This window comes from Saccopteryx leptura, chromosome 6 (assembly GCF_036850995.1).
Source record: "Saccopteryx leptura isolate mSacLep1 chromosome 6, mSacLep1_pri_phased_curated, whole genome shotgun sequence".
In the NCBI taxonomy this organism is placed as follows: Eukaryota; Metazoa; Chordata; class Mammalia; order Chiroptera; family Emballonuridae; genus Saccopteryx; species Saccopteryx leptura.
Genome location: NC_089508.1, coordinates 194,882,775 through 194,907,009, shown reverse-complemented (window position 1 = coordinate 194,907,009; position 24,235 = coordinate 194,882,775). Strand labels below are relative to the sequence as shown.

The window sequence follows — 24,235 nt, the reverse complement described above, 5'->3', positions numbered from 1 at the left end:
AGGGAGCCCCTCTGCCTGTGGGTCTGACGCCCACCCCCAGGTAACGGCGGGTGACACTGGAGGAGCCCACGTGTGGCTCATAAGAAGGAGCCCTCCCCTATCCGTGGTTTCACTTTGCACGGTCTCTGTAGCCCATGGTCAACCATGGCCTGAAAATTAAGTGGAAAATTCCAGAAATAAACAATTCATAAGTTTAAAATTGCTCACCGTTCTGAGTACCATGAAATCCTGCACCTCCAGCTCTGTCCCTCCTGGGACGCGGGTCACCCCTTGTCCAGCGCTCCCACACTGTGCAGGCTCCCTGCCTGTCAGTCACTAAGGAGCCGTCTCCTCTACCAGACTGACTGTCCTGGTGTCACTGTGCTCGTGTCCTAGTCACCCTGACTGGACTCACTAACGGCCCCAGAGCCCTACTGCTGTAACTGCTATTTTAGCACTAGCGATTGTTCCTCTCTCACTATGTGTGATGCACAGACCACGCTTCACCACAGGTCTGCACGCACAGGAACACACACGGTACCGGCCAGGCGCCAGCCACCTGCTAGGACGACGTCTCAGGGGCAGCTGCGTCTGGTCCTCGTCCCAGTCCTGGCAGGGCTCTAACATCCTGGGGATTCCCGGGGAACGGGGCACCTCCTGCTCCTCGTAGCCAGCCCTTTCACCAGACCTCAGTCACGCAAAAAGGTGGCTCTGGGCAGGTCGAAGCAGTGCCACCCTCACTGCAGGGAGGGGAGAGGAGCTGGGGGGGCCCGTCACCAGCAGCCAAGCCCCGAAACCTCGTGCAGACCACACTCAGAGGTGCGGGGTGGTGGCCCCAGGGCACAAGGGCACCGCCCACACCTTGCCAGCATCTCTCCCCACGGCCGCCTTCCTCACAAACCAGGAGCCTCAGTAAAGCACTTTCCTGTGAATCCTTTCAGCAGATCATGAAGGGGGGGGACCCCTCAATCTGCAGTCAGACAGCAGTGCAGGGGACCAGAGGACCCGACACTCATGACAGCAGTCAGCCCTGTGGGTCAGAACCCTCCCCCGCAGGGCGTGCCTGGAGCGGGCTGTTGGTGCCAGGACTGAACACAGGACTGGGGGGTCGAGGCTGCAAACACACTGTGTGCCAGGTGTCAGGAGGCGGAAACCAACCCCGGCCCTGGAGGGGCTCACACAGCTGCCACCTCCACACCTGGAGGGGCTCACACAGCTGCCACCTCCACACCTGGAGGGGCGCACACAGCTGCCACCTCCACACCTGGAGGGACGCACACAGCTGCCACCTCCACACCTGGAGGGACGCACACAGCTGCCACCTCCACACCTGGAGGGGCTCACACAGCTGCCACCTCCACACCTGGAGGGACTCACACAGCTGCCACCTCCACACCTGGAGGGGCTCACACAGCTGCCACCTCCACACCTGGAGGGGCTCACACAGCTGCCACCTCCACACCTGGAGGGGCGCACACAGCTGCCACCTCCACACCTAGAAAGACTCACACAGCTGTCACCTCCACACCTGGAGGGGCTCACACAGCTGCCACCTCCACACCTGGAGGGACGCACACAGCTGCCACCTCCACACCTGGAGGGACGCACACAGCTGCCACCTCCACACCTGGAGGGACGCACACAGCTGCCACCTCCACACCTGGAGGGACGCACACAGCTGCCACCTCCACACCTGGAGGGGCTCACACAGCTGCCACCTCCACACCTGGAGGGACTCACAGCTGCCACCTCCACACCTGGAGGGACGCACACAGCTGCCACCTCCACACCTGGAGGGGCTCACACAGCTGCCACCTCCAAACTGCCTGCTCGGGAGGAGGCCCATCTCCCCACCACCGACGCCATGGGCTACTGTCAGCCTCTGTGGACCTCGCCCGCGTGCGCAAGGCCACACACACAAACCAGGACGCCTGACCCCAGGGCCCAGCTTTCCACCCTGTCAGGGGCACTGGGGGCCCAGGCCACGGCCAAGGCGAGCGGCTCCTCACCCGCACACAGCCCTCTCAGGGCCCGCGGCCCAGGACGCCAGCCCACCAGGATGCAGTGGGACTGGCACAGAGCTGGGGTGATGGCACCGTGCCACCCACTGAGCCTCCGTGCCACGGGGCAGACCCGGGGGCACCGTACACCCAGCTCCTGCTCGCTCGGGCAAGGCCGGCTGGCTGGTGAAGCGGCACAGCTGTCCCTGAGCCGGGCCGGGGCACACGCCCACCAACCCCCTTCCAGAGCAGACGCCACACCACCCGCCTACCTGCTGGCGATGGAGCCGTTCCTGTCCTTCAGGGCCAGTTCTCGCTGCTGCAGCTCCACCACGAACCTGGAGAGGTCTTCCGGGGTCCTGCAGGCCAAGAACACAGACTCAGCACCCGTGGTCCTGCAGGGGGCTGGGCTGGGTCAGCGGCTGGCGGCACCCAGAGCCACAGAGCCCGTCCCGTGCGCCCACCCCGGGCAGCACAGTGCCACACTGCACCCACCACCACTTCGCTTCAGACCCCAGCCTGCACTTCCTCTGTCACAGCAGGAAAGTGACTTACAAACTTTGGATTTTTTGTCACCTGTACAAAAAAGGTGCTATGCAGACTGTATGAAATGGTGTTTGCAGAGCACCCCACGTACCGGGCCTGGGAGGAGCCAGTGCCCTTGGTGACCCTTCCTCCCTCCTCCAAACCCACATCACCAGCACCAGCCACACCAAGAGTGCCCACAGCAGACACCCACATGGACAAGCCTCTACACTCCTAAACTACTGCAGGCTCACCAGCCACCGCTCACAGCGGCCCGCTGGTCACTGTCCCCACTCACAGACAAGGAAACTGAGACGCAGAGGGCCGTCCCCAAGTCCACTCTGCTTGGGGCAACACTGACCCTCAACTTGAAGCCCATCCTCTAACTCAACAGCAAATCCCAGGAGAACACGTATCAGAAATGTCACTGGGGGGTGGAAAGAAAAAAGCACCCAGTGGGTGTGGACACTCCCAGACACACTGCGTGAGGCCCACGGCGGAGCGGCCCCCTGGCAGGAGCGGCCAGGCGGCGGGGAGCTCACAGCCTGAGTGCCAGCCAGGCCACACCCTGTACAGCTAACTGCTCCATCGCTGCCCGAGTCCACCCTCACACACTCCTCCCTAGAAACGAGCCAGTCTGCTGATCAGAAACACGCTGAAAAGATGTTTATCAGGAAGAGCCCGTTTGAGAAACTGAACGGAGGGGGTTTAACCAGCCTTGAATGCCAGAGATTCCTAACGTTTTCCAACATCGGAGAGTTACAATTCTAGTAGAAAAGTAACTAAGCAAAATAAGCTAACCCTTTCAAGCCAAGTCATGTTTTCTCTGAAACATTTTACAGAGATATTAAGTTGCTTTGTATTCTCACATCGTTTACAGTGGCGTGTAAACTGTTACTACGTCAGCGGGAAGAGCTGCTCCAAAACAAACAGAATGCCTCGCACGTCCACTCCGGCACGGCCCCGCTCCCTGGGCTGGCACCAGCCGGCGCCGTGCGGGGGAAGCAGACGGAAGCCGCCAGGGGGACCGTGCCCGTGCCCGCCCCTTCCTCGTGGCTGGGCCCCGCCTGCGCAGGGCGGCCACAGCGGGCAGGGCCCACGGAGAGGCACCTGTCAGACAGAGAGACGCAGCCTCTCCAACCGGGTGGCAGCCCTGCCTCCACGCAGAACCTTCCTGCCGCCTGGAGGGCCCTGGAGAGCCGGCAGAGTCAGGAGCACATGACATCCGTTTAGAAACAAGAGTCGCCCTGAGGTGCAAATTAGCCCCGCAGAGCCGGAAGCCAGAGTGGCACAGTGGAGAGCCCAACACTGTAGCCACGGCTCTGAAATTCCCTTGAAGTAAAGATCATTTGAATGATAACAATGTAATGATGAGGGGGAAACTGGAAACGGTTCAAGTAAAGAGAAAGAAGAGCTAAGATGTCATCCTTCTGAAACGCCCCTGGTGGCTCGGGGCTTCGGGCGGCCGTGTGCGCAGGAGGCTGCCGCCCTGCCCGACCCCAGCGTGCGGCCGCACCCCCCGCCCCAGTCCCACGCACCCTCCGTTTGTGCTGCCCAGAGGCCCACAGACACCTGAATGTTTTTGAAAGTTTCCAGCAGACATGTCAACACAGCACCCAGGAGCCAGCAGGAGGCAGGCCCTCCCACCCCCCCACCCCGCTCCTCCCCCACAGAGGGGAGCAGACATGTTCACTGCGTGTCCATGCACCAGAGGAGCGGGACCCCAAGGCCTGGGGCGCCTCAGTCTGTACCGCCCTCCCAGAGAGAGTGCACAGAGCTGCTTCCACCAAGACAGAGGGGCGGGTGGCCCCACACATGCCCAAGGGCAGCCCGCACGCCTCCTTCTGCCAGGGGAGTCCTGCCCACACGCTGTGTGCGTTGAGGAGGAGGCCACTCCCTCTGGTCCCAGCAAGGGGACCCTGTGGCTCACAGTGTGGGCACCCTTAGCAGTGAAGGGACGCGTGAACCATGGACCCCGGGGCTCACAGTGTGGGCACCCTTAGCAGTGAAGGGACGTGAACCATGGACCCTGTGGCTCACAGTGTGGGCATCCTGAGCAGTGAAGGGATGTGTGAACCATGGACCCCGGGGCTCACAGTGTGGGCATCCTTAGCAGTGAAGGGATGTGTGAACCATGGACCCCGGGGCTCACAGTGTGGGCATCCTTAGCAGTGAAGGGATGTGTGAACCATGGACCCCGGGGCTCACAGTGTGGGCATCCTTAGCAGTGAAGGGATGTGTGAACCATGGACCCCGGGGCTCACAGTGTGGGCACCCTTAGCGGTGAAGGGACGCGTGAACCATGGACCCTGGGGCTCACAGTGTGGGCATCCTTAGCAGTGAAGGGACACGTGAACCATGGACCCCGGGGCTCACAGTGTGGGCATCCTGAGCAGTGAAGGGACACGTGAACCATGGACCCTGGGGCTCACAGTGTGGGCATCCTTAGCGGTGAAGGGACGCGTGAACCATGGACCCTGGGGCTCACAGTGTGGGCATCCTGAGCAGTGAAGGGACGCGTGAACCATGGACCCCGGGGCTCACAGTGTGGGCATCCTTAGCAGTGAAGGGACACGTGAACCATGGACCCCGGGGCTCACAGTGTGGGCATCCTGAGCAGTGAAGGGACACGTGAACCATGGACCCTGGGGCTCACAGTGTGGGCATCCTTAGCGGTGAAGGGACGCGTGAACCATGGACCCTGGGGCTCACAGTGTGGGCATCCTGAGCAGTGAAGGGACGCGTGAACCATGGACCCTGGGGCTCACAGTGTGGGCACCCTTAGCAGTGAAGGGACGCGTGAACCATGGACCCCGGGGCTCACAGTGTGGGCACCCTTAGCGGTGAAGGGACGCGTGAACCATGGACCCCGGGGCTCACAGTGTGGGCACCCTTAGCAGTGAAGGGACGCGTGAACCATGGGCCCTGGGGCTCACAGTGTGGGCACCCTTAGTGGTGAAGGGATGCGTGAACCATGGACCCCGGGGCTCACAGTGTGGGCACCCTTAGCAGTGAAGGGACGCGTGAACCATGGGCCCTGGGGCTCACAGTGTGGGCACCCTTAGCAGTGAAGGGACGCGTGAACCATGGACCCCGGGGCTCACAGTGTGGGCACCCTTAGTGGTGAAGGGATGCGTGAACCATGGACCCCGGGGCTCACAGTGTGGGCACCCTTAGCAGTGAAGGGACGCGTGAACCATGGGCCCTGGGGCTCACAGTGTGGGCACCCTTAGCAGTGAAGGGACGCGTGAACCATGGACCCTGGGGCTCACAGTGTGGGCATCCTGAGCGGTGAAGGGATGTGTGAACCATGGACCCCGGGGCTCACAGTGTGGGCACCCTTAGCAGTGAAGGGACGCGTGAACCATGGACCCCGGGGCTCACAGTGTGGGCACCCTTAGTGGTGAAGGGATGTGTGAACCATGGACCCCGGGGCTCACAGTGTGGGCATCCTGAGCAGTGAAGGGACGCGTGAACCATGGACCCCGGGGCTCACAGTGTGGGCACCCTTAGCAGTGAAGGGACGCGTGAACCATGGACCCCGGGGCTCACAGTGTGGGCACCCTTAGCAGTGAAGGGGCGCGTGAACCATGGGACGCGTGAAGGGACGCGTGAACCATGGCCATTTGTATCAGAATTGTCTTGAATGTCTCCAGCCACCCGCCCTGCCTGTCAGCCTGCTGGGCCTGACCGCTATGATCTGCAGAACACAGAAGGAACTCACACAGTGAAATAGTCACACTGCAGGGCAGGCTGCCCCAAGCAGGAAGACCCCCCAGTGCACAGCTGACGGAGGTAACACCGCAGAGTCCCCTCCACCCGAGGGACAGACTTCGCTTCCAGAATGTGGTCCGAGTCTGAAAGGACTCAGAAGGCGAGGCCGAGGGATGTGCCTACCGGACTCACCGCCAGAGCTCCGGAAACGGACCCTTGTGCCTGAGTGACCGCTCTGGCTGCTCTGGAGGAAAGGGTTATCAGACTTTCTGCCACTTTGTAATCGAGCATCCCCAGAACAGGATACTATGCAGCACGAGGTACAGCACAAAAGACACATGACAGGCAGTCCCCGCTGTCACTTCTCGGGGACGGCAGCTCCGCCTGGCGGCATCACTGCACACGGGAGGCGGGCACAGCTCTAAGCACTCTGCCTATGTTACAGCTCAGCCTCTAATGGCCTTAGGAGGTAGGGACGGTTGTGACCCATGTTAGAGATGGGGAAACTGAGGCACGGGAGGGTCCGACAGCTGCCCAGGAGCAGTTAGTAATGGGAAATCCCAGAACCTAAGCCCAAGCTTGGGATGGCCAAGCTCTGAGGCCACACGGTCATGTCCAGCAGGGTCAGACCAGACCATTGTCATCAAATGCCAGACATGCACTGCCATCAAAGCGGGGACACAGAAAGACATTTGTGAGTGGCTAACACATCCGGCTCTCTTTAGTAACATATATATATAAACACACAGATGCGTACTGAATAAAAGCAACGTTAGGAGGGAGGACCAAGTGAGACAGATTAGAAATATACCTGTGTAGAGATAAGAACTGGAAGAAAGTGTTTATTAAACAAGAGTCACATTATTATAGAACTTCTGGTATTTTCCCACTTTCCAGTTTCTATAATTCTTTTGAGGACTTTTTTCAACAACAGTTTTTGTACGCTGTATTTTCCAGCCGTAGAAACTGAGGCCCCGTGATCAGCTCGGACTTCTGGCCGGGTGAGGGCAGCTCTGGGAACTGCTGCCCAGGTCAGCCAGCGCCTGGGCCTGGCTCTGCGCTGAGTGTGGGCACCCCACGGGCCGCTGCGCCATCCGGGGCCCTGACCTGGAGAAGGAGGACATGTGTATGCACGTGCACAGGTCACACATCACACTGTGTCTGCATCCCCACCCCACGCTCTGAGTGCACAGGTCACACATCACACCGTGTCTGCATCCCCACCCCACGCTCTGAGTGCACAGGTCACACATCACACCGTGTCTGCATCCCCACCCCACGCTCTGAGTGCACAGGTCACACATCACACCGTGTCTGCATCCCCACCCCACGCTCTGAGTGCACAGGTCACACATCACACCGTGTCTGCATCCCCACCCCACGCTCTGAGTGCACAGGTCACACATCACACCGTGTCTGCATCCCCACCCCACGCTCTGAGTGCACAGGTCACACATCACACCGTGTCTGCATCCCCACCCCACGCTCTGAGTGCACAGGTCACACATCACACCGTGTCTGCATCCCCACCCCACGCTCTGAGTGCACAGGTCACACATCACACCATGTCTGCATCCCCACCCCACGCTCTGAGTGCACAGGTCACACATCACACCATGTCTGCATCCCCACCCCACGCTCTGAGTGCACAGGTCACACATCACACCGTGTCTGCATCCCCACCCCACGCTCTGAGTGCACAGGTCACACATCACACCGTGTCTGCATCCCCACCCCACGCTCTGAGTGCACAGGGCCGAGGCTGAGCACAGAGCCAACGCGGCAACACCCTCCCAAAGGAAAGCCTGTCGCCAGGGTAGGTAACGGTCAGCACACGAGGCATCAGACGGACAGGTGACCACACGCAGGCAAGAGGAGACCCACGGGAGCGGGTGCTGATTTCAGGGCCAAGAGTTGGACGTTCGTTTATTCACACCTTAGGGAGCACCGACACCCCCACACACAGGGCCTCAGCCAGCCCAGCGCACACAAGCCCCCAAACCCTGTTCTACCAAAGCCCACCTCCCCCTCCTGGAAGAGGAAGTGAGTCTGCAGTCACAGGGGCGCCCAGGGCAAGGGAGGGCTCAAGCGCCAGCCTCTGCCTCCACTTCCATATGCAGAGCTGCACAACCACCTCTTACTTCAGGGACAAAGAGCAAGTCAACCCACACGCGTGGTTACGTACAGAACTTAATCTAGAACGATTCACCGCAAACTGACAGCGATGGTGCCAGGTCAGGGCTGAGACTGAGGGGGGCAGTCCCCGGGTCTTTGAGTTTGTGTGCATCACTTGCGTTTCCTGTAAGACCCCATACACTGCATGTGCGAGCGCACACAGCACGCTGACCGGGAATACTGGGAGAAGCCAGCGGCTGCGGAGCCCAGGCGCCCGGGACACAGGAACAGCAGGAGGGACAGACCAGGAGGAGCCCAGGCGCCCGGGACACAGGAACAGCAGGAGGGACAGACCAGGAGGAGCCCAGGACACAGGACACAGGACACAGGAACAGCAGGAGGGACAGACCAGGAGGAGCCCAGGACACAGGACTCAGGACACAGGAACAGCAGGAGGGACAGACCAGGAGGAGCCCAGGACACAGGACACAGGACACAGGAACAGCAGGAGGGACAGACCAGGAGGAGCTCAGGACACAGGACACAGGAACAGCAGGAGGGACAGACCAGGAGGAGCCCAGGCGCCCGGGACACAGGAACAGCAGGAGGGACAGACCAGGAGGAGCCCAGGACACAGGACACAGGAACAGCAGGAGGGACAGACCAGGAGGAACCCAGGACTCAGGACACAGGAACAGCAGGAGGGACAGACCAGGAGGAGCCCAGGACACAGGACACAGGAACAGCAGGAGGGACAGACCAGGAGGAGCCCAGGACACAGGACACAGGACACAGGAACAGCAGGAGGGACAGACCAGGAGGAGCCCAGGACACAGGACACAGGCACAGCAGGAGGGACGGACCAGGAGGAGCCCAGGACACAGGACACAGGAACAGCAGGAGGGACAGACCAGGAGGAGCCCAGGACACAGGACACAGGACACAGGCTTGGGCCTGCAGGGCCGCCACCAGCCCCTGCGGTGAGCTGCAGGCACGATGCTGAACCGTGAAGGGTTATCAAACAGGGCCAGCCTTCCCCGCACACGAAATCAACAACCAGACCCTGGCCCCTCCCCGGGCAGAGGGAGTGTTTGTTTTCCGGAAACCTCCGACCTGTGTGTGGTCAGAGCTCGCCGAGGTGTGTACCCAGGCGCTCCGGGGATTAGCTAAGTGCTGGCAGCCAGCAGCACTCGGCAAGTGTCCACACAGCCCGAAATAGCACAGGCGCTCGCCAACAGGAAGCTCGCCCGTCCTAAGACTCGCGCTTCCAACAGCGGGAGGCCTGCACAGGGCCGCCGGAGCCTCCAGCTTGGACGTGACAGGAGAGGGACAGTTCTGACCGCACCCAAGCTGTGGCATCTGCTGTTTAACACTCTGGCTTCAGCTGTGAGGCCTTTTAGCTCTGACTGCGGGGCTCCCGGGGGAGGCGTCTCCCTGCTCCACGTGCAGCTGGACTTGGACTCAGTGTCCGCTGTGTGCAGAACTGCAGGCCCTGGGGGCGTCGGGCCGGGGGGTCTGCTTCGGGGGAGAAGCACTCCAGCCGCGCAGCTACTTGATAGCAGGGCCAGGGCTCGTGCCGAAGCCCAGAGTGCCCGTTTTGATGGGCCTGAAAGACGAGATCCAGGACTGCAATTTCTAAACTGAATGAAACACCAACAACCACAAAGAAATTAGCAACCAGGAAACCTCAAGGTCTCTTCCCCAAAGAAAGACGCCACAGGGCTCAGGCCACTGTCCAGAGGGTGGGTCTCAGCCAGAGGGGCCAACAGGAAGGGGACACAACAGGATGAGGGGGGCTGCCGCAGCGCTCATTTCTACAAAGAATACACCGACCCAGGACAGGAACGTTAGCCAGCCGGACTTAGTGCTAAAGCCAGAAGGAGAGGGACATCCACAGCCACACAGTCACAGGGTGACATCCACAGCCACACAGTCACAGGGGTGACATGCACAGCCACACAGCCACAGGGGTGACATCCACAGCCACACAGTCACAGGGGTGACATCCACAGCCACACAGTCACAGGGGTGACATCCACAGCCACACAGTCACAGGGGCGACAGGCACAGCCACACAGTCACAGGGGTGACATCCACAGCCACACGGTCACAGAGGCGACAGGCACAGCCACACGGTCACAGGGGCGACATCCACAGCCACAGGGTCACAGGGGCGACAGGCACAGCCACACGGTCACAGGGGCGACATCCACAGCCACAGGGTCACAGGGGCGACATCCACAGCCACATGGTCACAGGGGCGACATCCACAGCCACAGGGTCACAGGGGCGACATCCACAGCCACAGGGTCACAGGGGCGACATCCACAGCCACAGGGTCACAGGGGCGACATCCACAGCCACATGGTCACAGGGGCGACATCCACAGCCACACAGTCACACAGTCACAGGGGCGACATCCACAGCCACACAGTCACAGGGGTGACATCCACAGCCACACAGTCACAGGGGTGACATCCACAGCCACACGGTCACAGAGGCGACAGGCACAGCCACACGGTCACAGGGGTGACATCCACAGCCACACGGTCACAGAGGCGACAGGCACAGCCACACGGTCACAGGGGCGACATCCACAGCCACAGGGTCACAGGGGCGACATCCACAGCCACAGGGTCACAGGGGCGACATCCACAGCCACAGGGTCACAGGGGCGACAGGCACAGCCACACAGTCACAGGGGTGACATCCACAGCCACACAGTCACAGGGGTGACATCCACAGCCACACAGTCACAGGGGCGACATGCACAGCCACACGGTCACAGAGGCGACAGGCACAGCCACACGGTCACAGGGGTGACATCCACAGCCACACGGTCACAGAGGCGACATCCACAGCCACACGGTCACAGAGGCGACATCCACAGCCACACGGTCACAGGGGCGACATCCACAGCCACACGGTCACAGGGGCGACATCCACAGCCACAGGGTCACAGGGGTGACATCCACAGCCACAGGGTCACAGGGGCGACATCCACAGCCACACGGTCACAGGGGCGACATCCACAGCCACACGGTCACAGGGGCGACATCCACAGCCACACGGTCACAGAGGCGACAGGCACAGCCACACGGTCACAGGGGTGACATCCACAGCCACACGGTCACAGAGGCGACATCCACAGCCACACGGTCACAGAGGCGACAGGCACAGCCACACGGTCACAGAGGCGACATCCACAGCCACACGGTCACAGAGGTGACATCCACAGCCACACGGTCACAGGGGCGACATCCACAGCCACAGGGTCACAGGGGCGACATCCACAGCCACAGGGTCACAGGGGCGACATCCACAGCCACACGGTCACAGAGGCGACAGGCACAGCCACACGGTCACAGAGGCGACATCCACAGCCACACGGTCACAGAGGCGACAGGCACAGCCACACGGTCACAGAGGCGACATCCACAGCCACAGGGTCACAGGGGCGACATCCACAGCCACACGGTCACAGGGGCGACATCCACAGCCACACGGTCACAGAGGTGACATCCACAGCCACACGGTCACAGAGGCGACAGGCACAGCCACAGGGTCACAGGGGTGACATCCACAGCCACACGGTCACAGGGGCGACATCCACAGCCACACGGTCACAGAGGCGACATCCACAGCCACACGGTCACAGAGGCGACATCCACAGCCACAGGGTCACAGGGGCGACATCCACAGCCACACGGTCACAGAGGCGACAGGCACAGCCACACGGTCACAGAGGCGACATCCACAGCCACAGGGTCACAGGGGCGACATCCACAGCCACACGGTCACAGGGGCGACATCCACAGCCACACGGTCACAGAGGTGACATCCACAGCCACACGGTCACAGAGGCGACAGGCACAGCCACAGGGTCACAGGGGTGACATCCACAGCCACACGGTCACAGGGGCGACATCCACAGCCACACGGTCACAGAGGCGACATCCACAGCCACACGGTCACAGAGGCGACATCCACAGCCACAGGGTCACAGGGGCGACATCCACAGCCACACGGTCACAGGGGCGACATCCACAGCCACACGGTCACAGAGGCGACAGGCACAGCCACACGGTCACAGAGGCGACATCCACAGCCACACGGTCACAGGGGCGACATCCACAGCCACACGGTCACAGGGGCGACATCCACAGCCACACGGTCACAGGGGTGACATCCACAGCCACACGGTCACAGAGGCGACAGGCACAGCCACACGGTCACAGGGGTGACATCCACAGCCACACGGTCACAGGGTGACATACACAGCCACACGGTCACAGGGGCGACAGGCACAGCCACACGGTCACAGGGGCGACAGGCACAGCCACATGGTCACAGGGGTGACATCCACAGCCACACGGTCACAGGGTGACATACACAGCCACACGGTCACAGGGGTGACATGCACAGCCACACAGTCACAGGGGTGACAGGACATCCTGTACGCAGGCTCCCTTGACACTGTGACACGCGGTGGGGGGCGGATCGGCTGGGGTCAGGGAACCACGTCACCAAGGGCTGGCTCCCAGCAGACCCTGGTCTCACTCCAGGACAGAGGGAAGCAGCTACTGTCTTCTGCAAGAGAAGGACAAACTCCATGCGGCCTGGACCCCGCCCGGTTCTGTGGGCGCCGCCTTCTGGCGGCCACTCCTCCTGCAGCCGGGCCCTGGCCACTGAGCAGAAGGTCAGGTGCGCCGGAAAAAGGAAGGCTGGTGGCCACTGGCCGGTTCTGTGGCCACCGGCACCCGAGTTTCAGGGGACTCATGAAAGTCACAGTCGCTCTGGCCACCCAAGCCTGAGGCTTCTCCACGGCACCTTGGCCTTACAGTGCCAGCAGCTGTTCCTACATCTTCTAAAGCTGCCCACATCCCAGGTGGACAGAGAACAAGTCACTCCTTCCCCACACGGAGGTGGCCAGTGACAGACACGGTCTGGGCACCAGATGCCCCCACTTCTCTCAGCCCCTCAGGGGGCACAAACCCAGCAGACCCTCCTCACGATGCAAGTGCCGCCCAGTCAGGCGGTCTCAATGGGCACAGAGGCCCACCTCCCACCGTCACGCTGACTACTGACGGAGGGACCAAGGGCACGGGCTTCTCCAGTCCACTGCCCAGAGAGCAGGTCAGCGCAGGGCAGCAGGCCTCACGTCTCCTGAGGCACAGCCAGTGCTGCCCCTCCCGGCAGTCCGTGCCGGACAGTCCAGGAGCCCCTGCAGCGATGCACAGGTGCGTGTCCAGGTGCTCACCCGTCCCCCCTCTCCTCCAACCCCCGCCCCCACCACGGCTTCCCTCCTCACACGTCCTCTCTCAAAAGCAGCCCTGAAAAAGCAGTCTACATTCCGTCTCCAGCCCTCTCCAGTCAGGACTTGACCCGAAACCTCTCCACCGAAACACTCAGGAAGGCCCTCAGCACAGGCCTCCCTGCAGCACCCAGAGTGCCGGCTGCTTCCCCACACTCTCCTGCTCTGTCCCAGGCCACCCCCAGTGCCAGGACAGTGGAGTGCCTCCTGTGTCCGTCTACACCCACCTCGACCCCGGGCTGACTCTCAACCAGCGGAGTCCCCGGCTTCAAACACAAGCTGAACGCACCCACGACTCCGGGCTCCGATCTCAGAGTCCTCCATCTGTGTGCTCAGCGTCGGCACCTCCTCAGGAGTACCGGGACTCGGCACGCCCAAACCCCCGCTCCTGACCACCCTTCCCCTCCAAACCCGGTTCCTCCCCTCTCTCTGTCTCAGGAACGGGAGTCACTACCCTACCAGCCACCGGGCCAAACAAAAGCTGTCATTCCTAGAGCTTTCTCCACACCCAGCTTAACCTGCCGGCAATCCCTCTTCCGGGACCCAGGACGCCCTCTCCCCGCACAGGGCGACGTGGCAGCCACACCCTCTACAGTGGGACTCGGCACAGGCCTCGTTTGCCCAAACTCTCCCGAGCGGACCCATCACAGCACCGACTAAAGCCAAAGTGCGGCCAGAGCCCACGAGCCGCCCTCCCGGTCCAGTCCTGGACTCACTCCCAGCCCAGGGCCTCTGAGCCCACCAGCCACCCTCCCGGTCCAGTCCTGGACTCACACCCAGCCCAGGGCCTCTGACTGCCCACGAGCCACCCTCCCGGTCCAGTCCTGGACTCACTCCCAGCCCAGGGCCTCTGAGCCCACGAGCCGCCCTCCCGGTCCAGTCCTGGACTCACACCCAGCCCAGGGCCTCTGACTGCCCACGAGCCGCCCTCCCGGTCCAGTCCTGGACTCACTCCCAGCCCAGGGCCTCTGAGCCCACGAGCCGCCCTCCCGGTCCAGTCCTGGACTCACTCCCAGCCCAGGGCCTCTGACTGCCCACGAGCCGCCCTCCCGGTCCAGTCCTGACTCACACCCAGCCCAGGGCCTCTGACTGCCCACGAGCCGCCCTCCCGGTCCAGTCCTGGACTCACACCCAGCCCAGGGCCTCTGACTGCCCACGAGCCGCCCTCCCGGTCCAGTCCTGGACTCACACCCAGCCCAGGGCCTCTGACTGCCCACGAGCCACCCTCCCGGTCCAGTCCTGGACTCACTCCCAGCCCAGGGCCACTGAGCCCACGAGCCGCCCTCCCGGTCCAGTCCTGACTCACACCCAGCCCAGGGCCACTGAGCCCACGAGCCGCCCTCCCGGTCCAGTCCTGACTCACACCCAGCCCAGGGGCCTTTGACTGCCCACGAGCCGCCCTCCCGGTCCAGTCCTGGACTCACTCCCAGCCCAGGGCCACTGAGCCCACGAGCCGCCCTCCCGGTCCAGTCCTGGACTCACACCCAGCCCAGGGCCACTGAGCCCACGAGCCGCCCTCCCGGTCCAGTCCTGACTCACACCCAGCCCAGGGCCTCTGACTGCCCACGAGCCGCCCTCCCGGTCCAGTCCTGGACTCACTCCCAGCCCAGGGCCTCTGACTGCCCACGAGCCGCCCTCCCAGTCCAGTCCTGGACTCACACCCAGCCCAGGGCCGCTGACTGCCCACCAGCCACCCTCCCGGTCCAGTCCTGGACTCACTCCCAGCCCAGGGCCTCTGACTGCCCACGAGCCACCCTCCCGGTCCAGTCCTGGACTCACTCCCAGCCCAGGGGCCTCTGACTGCCCACGAGCCACCCTCCCGGTCCAGTCCTGGACTCACACCCAGCCCAGGGCCTCTGACTGCCCACCAGCTGCCCTCCCGGTCCAGTCCTGGACTCACTCCCAGCCCAGGGCCTCTGACTGCCCACGAGCCGCCCTCCCGGTCCAGTCCTGGACTCACTCCCAGCCCAGGGCCTCTGACTGCCCACGAGCCGCCCTCCCGGTCCAGTCCTGGACTCACACCCAGCCCAGGGCCACTGAGCCCACGAGCCGCCCTCCCGGTCCAGTCCTGGACTCACACCCAGCCCAGGGCCACTGAGCCCACGAGCCGCCCTCCCGGTCCAGTCCTGACTCACACCCAGCCCAGGGCCTCTGACTGCCCTCTCCTCGAGACCCTGCCCTGGGCATCCACGTGGCCTGCTCCCTCATCAGCCTTTCTAGGTCTCTCAGCTCGGATGCCACCCAAGTGCTCCCCGGGGTCTGCCCAGCACCCTGTGCCAAACTGTAAACCCCTCCTCCCCTCCCCCCCAACCTGCTCCTTCACAGAAGGCACCCCTGCCTCTGGCGCTATTAGTTTACCTACTTATTTATCTGTGGTCTTCCCGCTTCAAATAGAATGCGAGCTCTGTAAACGCAAGGGATGGTGGCTTTGTTCTGTTTTTCCCTGGCCGTGAACCTAGAATGACGCCTGCCACAACGGTACATGTTCAATAAATATTGACTGAATGCACGAAAAAGTACGACCCTTTCCCAGAACAACCAAGTCTTAGCAGAGTTTGAACTCAGACCACTGGGCTACAAGTTCAGTATTATTAGTTAAATATGTCAGGGTCCACGCATAAATGGGATCTGTGCAAAATAAGGGAACAGCATGAAGAACCTTTCTGTGTGTCCCCATGGCATGGCGTGCGAAACGCACTGTTAAGTAGAAAGGACACGGAAATCAGTCCACTGTGGCATCACTTCTATTAAAGAAATGGGCATAAGTACGCGTAAGTATTGGTTCATAGATGCATAAACACACCCAGAAGAACACACAAGATGACGTCAGGGGCTTCCTGTCGGAGAGGAAGGGGGATTTGTCACTATACCTTTTTAAAAAGCGTTTTAATACCTGTACCAAGGAAATATAATACCTACTCAGAAAATAATCTTTTGAAGCTTAGCATTATGAACTTAGCGCTGAATCAACTACTATACAAACATTTTCTAAAAAGAAGATAATTGTTCCACGATGACTTCATGTGTAAAAATCCAACTGAGACCGTTTATAATAACACAATCACACATCACTCCCAAGTGATGGTTAGCGCTGAATCACCGTAAGAGTAATTTGCATTATAACTGGGGCAAAAATGTCCTTGTCAAAGGCTCCCTCTAAAATAATCAAGACTGGTAATCGATACCAAATATCAGCTAAAGTGGGAAATAAAATATTTATATATCAAACACTTTAGCTTAAAATATTACAAATATAAATTATTCCACAAGCTGCAAACTTCCATGAGTCCGCTGACTTGAGTTTCTGTTTATATATTTTTTGCATAAACCACAAAGCATAGTCCATGGTTTTAGCTCCGTGTCTTTAAAATGGACACCTGCAGTGCCACTGAACTTGACATATAGTCAACTGCCTTACTGGATGGCCACTCTGGGGCCACTCTGAGACTTCCCACAGCACCAACTTCGTTCTCACAGAAATGCTGCTGCTTTGTTCCCGGTTTGTTTTTCACCAGCCCTTACACTGTTGCATTAAGTTATGCAGTCACAGTAGCAAGTACGACTGGCAGAAACAGGCCGTTTGGGATGGGCGAGGGCTCCTCCTGGGAGCTGGCGAGTGATCGGCCTCACTGCTGAGCAAACCCTGCACCAGGGTCATGGCCTGGGATGGACATGGCCTGGGATGGACATGGCCTGGGATGGTCATGGCCTGGGATGGACATGGCCTGGGATGGACATGGCCTGGGATGGTCATGGCCTGGGATGGACATGGCCTGGGATGGTCATGGCCTGGGATGGACATGGCCTGGGATGGTCATGGCCTGGGATGGACATGGCCTGGGGTGGACACGGCCTGGGATGGTCATGGCCTGGGATGGACACGGCCTGGTATGGACACGGGCTGGGATGGTCACAGCCTGGGGTGGTCACGGCCTGGGGTGGTCACGGCCTGGGGTAGTCACGGCCTGGGGTGGACACGGCCTGGGATGGTCACGGCCTGGGGTGGACACGGCCTGGGGTGGACACGGCCTGGGGTGGACATGGCCTGGGATGGACACGGCCTGGGATGGACACGGCCTGGGATGGACACGGCCTGGGATGGACATGGCCTGGGATGGACATGGCCTGGGATGGACATGGCCTGGGATGCAGGTGCTGAGCTCTGGGGAGGGAGCGGGGATGGAGTTGGGGAAGGCCCCATCTTCAAAAGAGCTGTCCTTTTCAACTTGAGGACAGGATATTGGGGACATCAAGGGCTGTATGTATTCTTTTATTTTTTTAATTAAATTTAACAGGTTGACATTGATCAACAAGAGTACACAGGTTTCAGGTGAACATCTCCATGTGTTTGTTCTTTAAAGACATCTTTTTCCATGGATAAAACACTTCATGTGTAAAAACAAACAAGAAGAGCAGCCCCGCCCATCCCAAGCACCTGCTGGGCTGTGGGCATCGCTCCGGTCTCACAGGTAGGCAGTGCCGGAGGGATGGCCCTGTGTGCAGTGAGCCCCGCCCGAGGAGGGATGCCCCGCTGCTAGGAGCCCTGCCCGAGGAGGGGCGGCCCGTGTGCAGTGAGCCCCGCCCGAGGAGGGACGGCCCTGTGTGCAGTGAGCCCCGCCCGAGGAGGGACGGCCCTGTGTGCAGTGAGCCCCGCCCGAGGAGGGACGGCCCTGTGTGCAGTGAGCCCCGCCCGAGGAGGGACGGCCCTGTGTGCAGTGAGCCCCGCCCGAGGAGGGACGGCCCTGTGTGCAGTGAGCCCCGCCCGAGGAGGGATGGCCCTGTGTGCAGTGAGCCCCGCCCGAGGAGGGACGGCCCCGTGTGCAGTGAGCCCCGCCCGAGGAGGGACGGCCCCGTGTGCAGTGAGCCCCGCCCGAGGAGGGACGGCCCGTGTGCAGTGAGCCCCGCCCGAGGAGGAATGCCCCGCTGCTAGGAGCCCTCTCCGCACTCAGGCTAGGGCCAGCAGCAGCAGGGCCGGCCTCACTGGCCGGCACACATGCCCACGGGTCCGCTGAAAAAGTTCAGTCTCCAGTCAGCGAGGCCTGTGGCTAGAGAACTCCGCACCCCTCCGTGAAAGAGGCCCTGGAGTCCACCCTGTGACGGCTCTGTCAGGACGGCTGGGGTCGCGAGGTCGGCACAACCGCAAGCTCTCTCACACGTACGCTGGGCATGCACGTGGCCGCACCAGTGAACCCGCTCGTCCTGGCTGTGACTGAGCACCCGGGCCGTCCAGGGACCCCAGTGCTGCTGCAGCCTGACAGGCCGGGGCTGTAGCTCTGCCAGGGACTGGCATCCCGCTCCAGCCTAATGAAGTCCAGGTCTCACCCGGCTGTCCACCAGCCAGCAACTCGGCTCAACTGTTTCAGGGAAACACATTACACGGGTCCCCAGACGCATGTAAATAAAATGAGGAAACTTCACATTTACAGTTGCTGCCTTCAGTTTCTTTCTCCCAGCTCGGGCAGGATTAAAAGGACTTCAAAGGAGCCTGGGTTCCAATTAAGCCATGTGACCACCCGAGGGATGCTAGAATATTCTTCTGATTAACAAGAGGCGCTCTTTGAACCGTGTGAGCTAAAAAAAGCTCTCAGAACCTTTCAAACAAATGCCATAATTTTCTCTCCCTGTTCCCTCACCCTTTGGAATAGCTGATCTTTTGAACGCTTTCAACATTCAGAAGGGCGTCTGGCTAACAACCCCAAACACAACTTCAACCAGGAGCAGTGAGCAGAGGGTGAACACGAGCAGTGAGCAGAGGGCTGGGGGCGCACGCGGACACAGTGGCCAGCTTCCAGAGTAAGGGGCACTGATGCCTGGGGCCACGGCGGGCACGTCCACAGCAGAAGTGGGACAAGGCGGCTGGGCTGGGCGGGTCCAAGCAGGACCGGCCGGGCAGGAGCTCAGGGCCTCCCCCAGGAGCACAGGTGCGTCGTCAGGCCCAGGTGGCCTCGTGACGAGGCCCTCCAGTGGAGAGCTCAACACGGTGCACTGTGGGCAGGTGCGGGGCCCCGCCCAGAGCACACGCAGAGCAGGCTACAGACTGTGCCAGGGCGAGGAAGGCGGGGCTGCCGCGCAGGGAGCAGGCGGCCGCACTCACCCAGGGGCGAGGGCAGTCACATAGTCAAGGCCCACATCAGCGCAGAAGGTGAGACAGCCCGCGGGTCCCACGGGTGGAGGCAGCAGAGCAGAGGACGCGGGCATCTTGCCGGGCAGCCGGCGGGCTGGAAGTGGGCTCTGAACCGAGCCGAGGGGCGACCAGCCGCTTCCCGACCAGCCCACGGTGCCACTCCAGAGGCGCTCCTGGCTCGTCGGCACTCGGACGTGACGCTCGGTGCTGGAGAACCAGAGATCCCTCTGATGACAATAACTGAGCACCCCTCCCGGCTCCCCGACCCACGGACCCCCCGACAAGGACTCCTGCGGCAGAGGCTGCGGAGAAATGGCAGTGCTCTAAGAACCAGGTCAGCTGGCTTCCAGAGAAACACCCCGCAGGGACCCAGGGACAGGGGGCTGCTCGGGCACAGGCGCTCAGAGAAGGGAGCCCTCACCGTGAGGGGCTCTCTGCCCCGCTGAGCACGCCCGGAGGAACAGCGGGCACATGGAGGGCAGGCCGTGTGGCCCCTCCTGAGCCAGGGCTCCTCCGCCCTCCATGGAGGGGGGACTCAGGAGCAGGCATTCTCGTCCTGATCCGAGACTCCTCCCAGAAAGCCCCCCGAGAGCCTGTCCCCGGCAGGATGTGATGGTCTGGGAGAAGCCGGGTGAGGGGAACCGCCAGGCAGAGGGTGGAGGCAGACCAAGTCCCTGGGCACAGACACGCCAGGCAGAGGGTGGACGCAGACCAAGTCCCCGGGCACAGACACGCCAGGCAGAGGGTGGACGCAGACCAAGTCCCCGGGCACAGACACGCCAGGCAGAGGGTGGACGCAGACCAAGTCCCCGGGCACAGACACGCCAGGCAGAGGGTGGACGCAGACCAAGTCCCCGGGCACAGACACGCCAAGCAGAGGGTGGACGCAGACCAAGTCCCCGGGCACAGACACGCCAGGCAGAGGGTGGAGGCAGACCAAGTCCCCGGGCACAGACACGCCAGGCAGAGGGTGGAGGCAGACCAAGTCCCCGGGCACAGACACGCCAGGCAGAGGGTGGACGCAGACCAAGTCCCCGGGCACAGACACGCCAGGCAGAGGGTGGAGGCAGACCAAGTCCCCGGGCACAGACACGCCAGGCAGAGGGTGGACGCAGACCAAGTCCCCGGGCACAGACACGCCAGGCAGAGGGTGGAGGCAGACCAAGTCCCCGGGCACAGACACGCCAGGCAGAGGGTGGACGCAGACCAAGTCCCCGGGCACAGACATGCCAGGCAGAGGGTGGAGGCAGACCAAGTCCCCGGGCACAGACACGCCAGGCAGAGGGTGGACGCAGACCAAGTCCCCGGGCACAGACACGCCAGGCAGAGGGTGGAGGCAGACCAAGTCCCCGGGCACAGACACGCCAGGCAGAGGGTGGACGCAGACCAAGTCCCCGGGCACAGACATGCCAGGCAGAGGGTGGAGGCAGACCAAGTCCCCGGGCACAGACACGCCAGGCAGAGGGTGGAGGCAGACCAAGTCCCCGGGCACAGACACGCCAGGCAGAGGGTGGACGCAGACCAAGTCCCCGGGCACAGACATGCCAGGCAGAGGGTGGAGGCAGACCAAGTCCCCGGGCACAGACACGCCAGGCAGAGGGTGGAGGCAGACCAAGTCCCCGGGCACAGACACGCCAGGCAGAGGGTGGAGGCAGACCAAGTCCCCGGGCACAGACACGCCAGGCAGAGGGTGGACGCAGACCAAGTCCCCGGGCACAGACACGCCAGGCAGAGGGTGGAGGCAGACCAAGTCCCCGGGCACAGACACGCCAGGCAGAGGGTGGAGGCAGACCAAGTCCCCGGGCACAGACACGCCAGGGGAGTTCTAGAAACCTCCAGTCAGAGCGAGTGTCCAAGGTCAGAGAGGCCGAGTGCAGGGGCCAGGGCGTGTGGCCCGCGGGATGCAGTTCGCAGAGACTCGGGGTTTATTCTACATGTGGTAACAAGCTACAGGAGGACTTAAGTAGAACAAGACATAGCTGAATTTGCCCATTTGTTTAAAAAAAAAAAAAAGTGTGTATAAATGTTTATCCTGTGCTGTTTATAACAAGAAGGACTAGAAACAAACTAATATCCCAACAGCACGGACAGGACATCCAGACGACAGCCTGCCCAGCGGCCCTTACAGCAGATGCCACACAAGTGTTGTTAGGGGCGTATGCCAAGATTTATGACACAAAAGAGAAGGACACACATCCACACTATGAAACCAGTTTTTAAAGCCCATATATTGAGGCTGAAAATCTAGAAAGGGGAGCAGAGGTGGTGTGGGGTGAATGGGGGTGGACAGAGACTCGGGGGTGGTGAACACACCATGCAGTGCGCAGAGACCGCTGCAGACTGGGCACCTGAAACCCGGTTAATATTTTAACCAGCGTCACCCCAATAAATCCAATAGAAAAGAAAAAAAGGGAAAATCTAGGGAGATAAACAGGAATCTCTCAGGAGCAGTTACCTCTCAGTGCTGGGACTGTGAGAAACCGTTTTCTCATTTTATTTATCTGCATTTTATTACTTTGTAAAGAACATGACTTGTGAAATGAAACCAGCACAGAGCTCCACAGCCACCTCGTTCCACTTGTGGAGAAAACAGATACGTGGGCACAGAGACTGTTGCTGACGTGGAAACTTCCGGGGAGGTGGGAGCACAGAGGCTGTCGGACACGTGCCCTGGGGGCGCTGGCACAGCAGGCCGGCTGTCACCCCACAACCACAGGACAGGCAACAGGGTCCCCACCACATCAGGGTGCAAGAGTACAGAACCACAGCGGCTGGTGCCAGGGCCCAAGTGGGGCCCCAAGGGCAGGTGGGGAGGGACCCGTGGGAGGCTTCGAGGGCAGCTAGCAGAAGGGGCTCAGGGCACCGCCAGCGGCTGCCGTCACCTTCTCCACGGCCCTGGGACAGAGAAGCAAGGCGGCTCGGGGAGGCGACACAACCGCCAAGGCAAGGAAGCTGGGCGGTCGCTCCTGGACTCAGTCTGGACTCGGTCGGGACTCTGCACGACTCGGGCTCAGCAAAGGGCCCGGCCTCAGTGGAAAGCTGTCCCCAGAACGCCTGCGCCTCGCGGGGAAAAGCCACCGGTGCTGAGTGAAGCACGTGCTTCCCAGGAGAGAAAGGAGAGGAGGATGGCTGCCGCTGGGCTCCTCGGCTGCTGCCCCCCACCCGGCCGGCCCCCCTCCAGCAACACCCAGCCTGGCAAGGGGCAGCTCCCACCACTGGGAGGGCCTCAGACGATGATCCGGGAATGAGCAGGACACAGGGCCCGAGAGCTGAGACCCGCCTGGGTGGCCAGCACCCCATCCCAGCCCTGCCTGCGGCACTGACGCCTGGGCCTGGCTGTGGCCTTGGGGAAGGTCAGAGGTCAGCCGCGTACGCAGCGAGGGCTGGGCTGGCACACACACCCCTGGTGAAGCTACAGCGCCAGCCAGCATGCCTGGTGTTCTCAGGAGACTCTCCTGGTCTCCTACGTGCTGTGGACATCAACGCTGTCCGCCCTGCGCTCCACACCCGCCCCTGGCCCAGAGGCACGCGCTCCGAGCTGCCTCAAGGTAACACGCCTACTCTGCTGCCGTTCTGGTCTCTCGGCACCTCTGACTGCCCACCACGAGCCCCTCACCCTCTGCACACAGTCCCCCAGCTCCAGTGAGAAGGGACCCTGAGACTTGTGGGTCCCACAGGACAGGAAGCCCCACACGGCCACGCAGGCCCGCCGTGCCCACTTCCTGCGGTGCCCGTGCTCCCACGGCTCAGGTGAGGCTCCTTCCTTCCAGGAGCAGACGTGCCAGACCACCCGTCAGCTCCTCTTCAGGGGGGACCAGGAGCCTGCCTTCCTCTGACGGACGAAGCCCCTCCTCCAGACGCACAATGTCCCCTCCGGCCAACACCTCTGTGTCCTGCATCCAAATCCTCCCTCCTTCCCTGGTTCCTCTCTGTTTCAGTCACACGCATCCGCCAGCAGTTTCCCGGAGCAGGGATGCGGAAGACACGTTCTCTGAGACTGTGCACATCCCCAGACACCTCCCGTCTGCGCTCCCACCAGCCTGGCGGTTTGACAGGGACAGAACTCGAGCTGGAAACGGTCCTGAGGCGCTGAACGCACTGCGCTCTGCGGGAACCCGGGCGCTGCCAGGAGACCAGGCTTCCGACGCCCAGACGTTCTGAGACGTCACAGCTGCGTGCCTGGCTGAGGGACATGCTCGCTGCTGCACTGGACACTGGTCATCAGGAAGAGGACACGTTCAGTTCTGGGGAAACGTGCCTGATGTCATTACTGTCCCCTTCCCTCCACTCTTCACTGCTCCTGGACAGCTCCTCGTATCTGAACGGGGACACGAGGACAGAGTCTCTGCTTCCATGACTCCCTGTTGGCTCCGCGTGTCTCTGTCCACTTCCCGGGCGGTCTCCTCGGCCCTCCCGAGAGTGGACGTGGCCCTGGCTGGCCGTCCACTCCGCCTCCTTTCCCCG

General features: G+C 61.6%; 1 protein-coding gene across 3 annotated transcripts in view; it reads right to left on the bottom strand.

The window, feature by feature from the left end:
- MAD1L1 (mitotic arrest deficient 1 like 1) overlaps window positions 1-24,235 on the bottom strand; it is a 318,931-nt gene that overhangs the window by 232,547 nt on the left and 62,149 nt on the right. For all 3 annotated transcript variants that reach the window (XM_066344271.1, XM_066344270.1, XM_066344272.1), the window contains one exon: window positions 2,252-2,338. In XM_066344271.1, the coding sequence (XP_066200368.1) occupies window positions 2,252-2,338 (87 nt within the window). The remainder of the gene's footprint in view (window positions 1-2,251; window positions 2,339-24,235) is intronic.